Here is a 3,840-nt window from a genome sequence, read left to right as displayed (position 1 = left end):
CTTTCAGGTTTTATTGACACAATTGGGCAATGGACAGAGGGGTTCTTACCCCAGGGGGACACAAAGCATTGGGAAAGAATCAGGCAGACCCTGGCAAAGCTCTGCCCAGCTCCAATGGCAGTCCTTGCTGTGCTGACTCAGCACTGTAATTGTTCTCATCATCACTAATTGGTGTTCAGAAAGGCAAGAGGTGTTTGTTATGGCCAGAGCCCCCAGCCTCTGAGAAATGCAGGTGAAAAAGAAGTATTTTGGTTCAAACTGCTGAAAAGGCCCTTTCAGGGGGTCACGATTCCCCCAATAGACCCTGGTTGGGTCTATCTCCCATCCCCTGTACTGTGGGCTGGTCAACAGTGTGACTATAGCGATGCTTGGTGAGATAGGCGCTGCGGCTGAAGCTCTTGCCGCAGTCGGGGCAGGTGAAAGGCCTCTCACCAGTGTGGCTGCGGAGGTGGCAAATGAGAATGCTCCTACGGGTGAAGCTCTTGCCGCACTCAGAACAGGTGAAAGCCTTCTCAGCGGTGTGCAGACGACGGTGCTGGGTGAGGCTAGAGGTGCAGGTGAAGCTCTTGCCGCAGTCAGCACAGATGTATGGTCTCTCACCACTGTGGATGAGTTGATGCTGTCTGAGTCTGGTGCTTGTGGTGAAACTCTTGCTGCACATACCACAGCTGTATGGTTTGTCACCACTGTGGGTGAGTTGGTGCTGGATGAGTCTGGTGCTTATGGTGAAGCTCTTTCCGCACTCAGCACAGGGGAACAGCTTCTCTCCGGTGTGGACACGGCGGTGGATGGCGAGGGTGGTGCTGTGGCTAAAGCTCTTGCCGCAGTCCCTGCAGGTGAAGGGCTTCTCGGTAGTGTGCACACTGTGGTGCTGGGTGAGGGAAGACTTTGTAGTGAAACTCTTGCCACAGACAGCGCAGTTGTACAGCTTCTCACCTGTGTGGGTACGGCGATGGAGGGTGAGGGTGGAGCTCTGTCTGAAGCTCTTGCCACAGTCGGCACAGCTGTATGGTTTCTCGCCGCTGTGGATGAGTTGGTGCTGGATGAATGCCGTGCTCGTGGTGAAGCTCTTGCCACACTCAGCACAGGGGAACCCCTCTCCGCTGTGGATGCGGCGGTGGATGGTAAGGTAGTACCTGCGTTTGAAGCTCTTGCCGCAGTCCCTGCAGGTGGACTTCTCAGTGCTGTGCACACTGCGGTGCTGGCTGAGGTTAGCCTTCTGAGAGAAACTCTTGCCGCAGACAGCACAGCTGTATGGCTTCTCACCAGTGTGGGTGAGGCGGTGGGTGGTGAGGATTGAGCTCCGGGTGAAGCTCCGCCCACAGACAGCACAGGTGAACTGTTTGGGTGCAGTGTGGGTAAGGCGGTGCTTCATGAGGCCAGAGGGCCTGCAAAACCTCTTGCCACAGTCAGTGCAGGTGAAAGACTTCTCTCCGGTGTGCACACAACGGTGATGGCTTAGCTTCCCCTTCAGGGTGAAGCTCCTGCCACAGTCGGCACAGCTGTATGGTTTGTCCCCTCTGTGGATGAGTTGATGCTGAAGGAGTCTGGAGCTTGTGGTAAAGCTCTTGCTGCACTCAGCACAGGGGAACAGCTTCTCTCCAGAGTGGGTGCGGCAGTGTCGGATGAGCTGAGAGCCCTGGCTGAACCTCTTGCCACAGTCCCCACAGACAAAGGGCCGGGGGCCAGGCTGGGGGCAGTGGTGCTTCACCGGCTCTGAGCCAGGTGGGAAGCTCTGCCCACACTCAGGGCACTGATTCAGCTGCTTGGGTGGCACTGAGGGACCTGCTCTGGCTTCATCCTCCTCCATACATCCCTTCTCCTCACCCTGGTCACCTTCATCATCATTATCCTCCTCTTCATTACTCATAGTCACCATTCTCCTCAGCATCATCATCGTCTTCCATCTAGTCCTCTTTTTCCTTCTCCTCCGCTCCCGTGGGGCTGCACTTGGGCTGCTCCAACTTGATCTCTGGGTGCTGCTTCTCCTCCCAGCTCTTGTCTGGGTCCTTCTGTGAGGCCATACTGGGGGAGGGAGGGGTCACAGCTCTGCAATAGGGAAGATGGTAGCACCTGAGCCCAGGACCTCAAACCCTCATATCCTGCCTGGGTGATGACTGTCCCCGAGTCCCAACACCTCCCAACACCCAGCTGGAGGAAAGAATGCAGAGGAGACCTCAAACCTCCACTTTTTGGCACAGTGAGGGCTCAAACCTCTAATACTTGTGCTGAGACCCCAGGTTCCTGTGATCAGTGCCCTGAAGTATGCTGGGGCTTACAAGTGGTCTTGACCCACTTTCCTTGAGGCTGGCAGCACTGGCAGGGTGGTTCCTGGCCCAAGGATGGCTCAGCACTGCCCAGGACCAGGCAGCACAGCTCAGCCTTGCTGGGGGCAGCTCCCAAGCCCAGCAGCACAGCCACAGCACACAGCCAGGGCTGATCAAGATGGGAGGCCTCAACAAGTGCAGACTCAGCTCCTTGCCCAGCACACAGCCCCCAGCACACAGCTGCAGGCCAGCACCACAACACAGCTGCCTCCACATAGCCTCTCCCAGGCCTTGCCTAAAGCTTCCTCCCACTGCCTGCCCAGGGCTCTGCTCTGCATTTGACAGCAGACCTTGCTCTGGACCCAGCTCTCCTCCCTGGCTCTGCCCCCACCACACCTACTCTGTGCTCACCTCTGCCCTGCACACACCAATCTGCTGCCCACTCCCCAAGAGAAGATCAGAGCAGCCCTCAGGACACAAAGGGAGCTTCATAATCTCTGGAGATGCAGCAAAGGGGGAAGGGACTTGGGCAGCTTCTTGCTAAACCTCTTCAGCCCTCACTGGGATGCTGGAGGAGTCTCTGCCTCCTGCCCAAACCTCACACCTCCAGCACCCTTCACACACCTGCAGCCCAAAGACACTCACTGGAAAGGGTTTGGCTTCCTTCTCTCCCTGACCATTTCTCTCAGCTGGCTCTTTGCAGCTCTCCTGGAGCTGCCACTCCACAGCCCCAACACAAAATGAGGTTGGATGGGAGGGCACAGTGCCCAGGGGCTGCTGTTCATCTCCCAGCTGACACATGCAGAGCTGCAGCACAATTCACTCCTTTCACCTCCTCAAATGCTGCCAGATTCTGCCATTTCCTGCACACACATTTGCCACCTGGGCCCTGGATCCTCTCCCCTTCCTGGGGGGACAAGGCCTAATTCCTGCCTGAGCACACCCAGGCCCTTCCCTCATTCCCAGCCCATCCATGGCTCTGCTGCCTTGGCTGTCCCCTGGCCCTGTGTCCCCCTCCTCCACTGCCACTGCAGCTGGAAGGGTGGAGTGGGAAATGCTGTGGCTGAGGAAGCCTCTAAGGAACTGGGCTGGGGTCGGGTTGTAGTGAGTGTGCCAGATCTCAGCCTGAGCCCCAGGCACAAGGGTTTGCCCCACCCCCAGCAGTCCCACACTTAACCCCTGATGCTCCTGCCCACGCAGTCTCTCTAGCAGCTGTCACCACATGCGGGAAAGTAAGGCAGGAGGAGTTCAGGATGAGTGGCCTCCTGAGCTGGGCAATAGGGTCAGGGAGCAGTGTGATGCCCTGGAAATCCATGAGGAGTTAGTTGGGGACCTGCTGAGCCACTTGGACACTCACAAGTCCATGGGACCAGATGGGATCCATCCTAGGGTGCTGAGAGAGCTGGCAGACGAGCTGGCCATTTTCCTCCAGTCCTGGCTCACTGGAGAGGTCCCAGGTGACTGAAACTGGCCAATGTGGTCCCCATCCACAAGCAGGGTGGGATGGAGGAACCTGGAAACTCCAGGCCTGGCAGCCTGACCTCAGTGCCAGGGAAAGTGATGGAGCAGCATT

General features: G+C 57.4%; 1 protein-coding gene across 1 annotated transcript; it reads right to left on the bottom strand.

Moving 5' to 3' along the window:
- Positions 1-283: 283 nt before the first annotated feature.
- Positions 284-1,897, bottom strand: LOC128899838 (gastrula zinc finger protein XlCGF26.1-like). Its single transcript, XM_054179547.1, has one exon. The coding sequence runs from the start codon at positions 1,895-1,897 to the stop codon at positions 284-286; it is 1,614 nt and encodes a 537-aa protein (XP_054035522.1).
- Between the last annotated feature and the right edge of the window lie 1,943 nt (positions 1,898-3,840).

This window comes from Dryobates pubescens, unplaced genomic scaffold (genome assembly GCF_014839835.1).
Source record: "Dryobates pubescens isolate bDryPub1 unplaced genomic scaffold, bDryPub1.pri scaffold_79_arrow_ctg1, whole genome shotgun sequence".
NCBI classification, from domain to species: domain Eukaryota; kingdom Metazoa; phylum Chordata; class Aves; order Piciformes; family Picidae; genus Dryobates; species Dryobates pubescens.
Note: the sequence above shows the minus strand (reverse complement) of the source record. Positions and strands in the feature narration are given on the sequence as shown.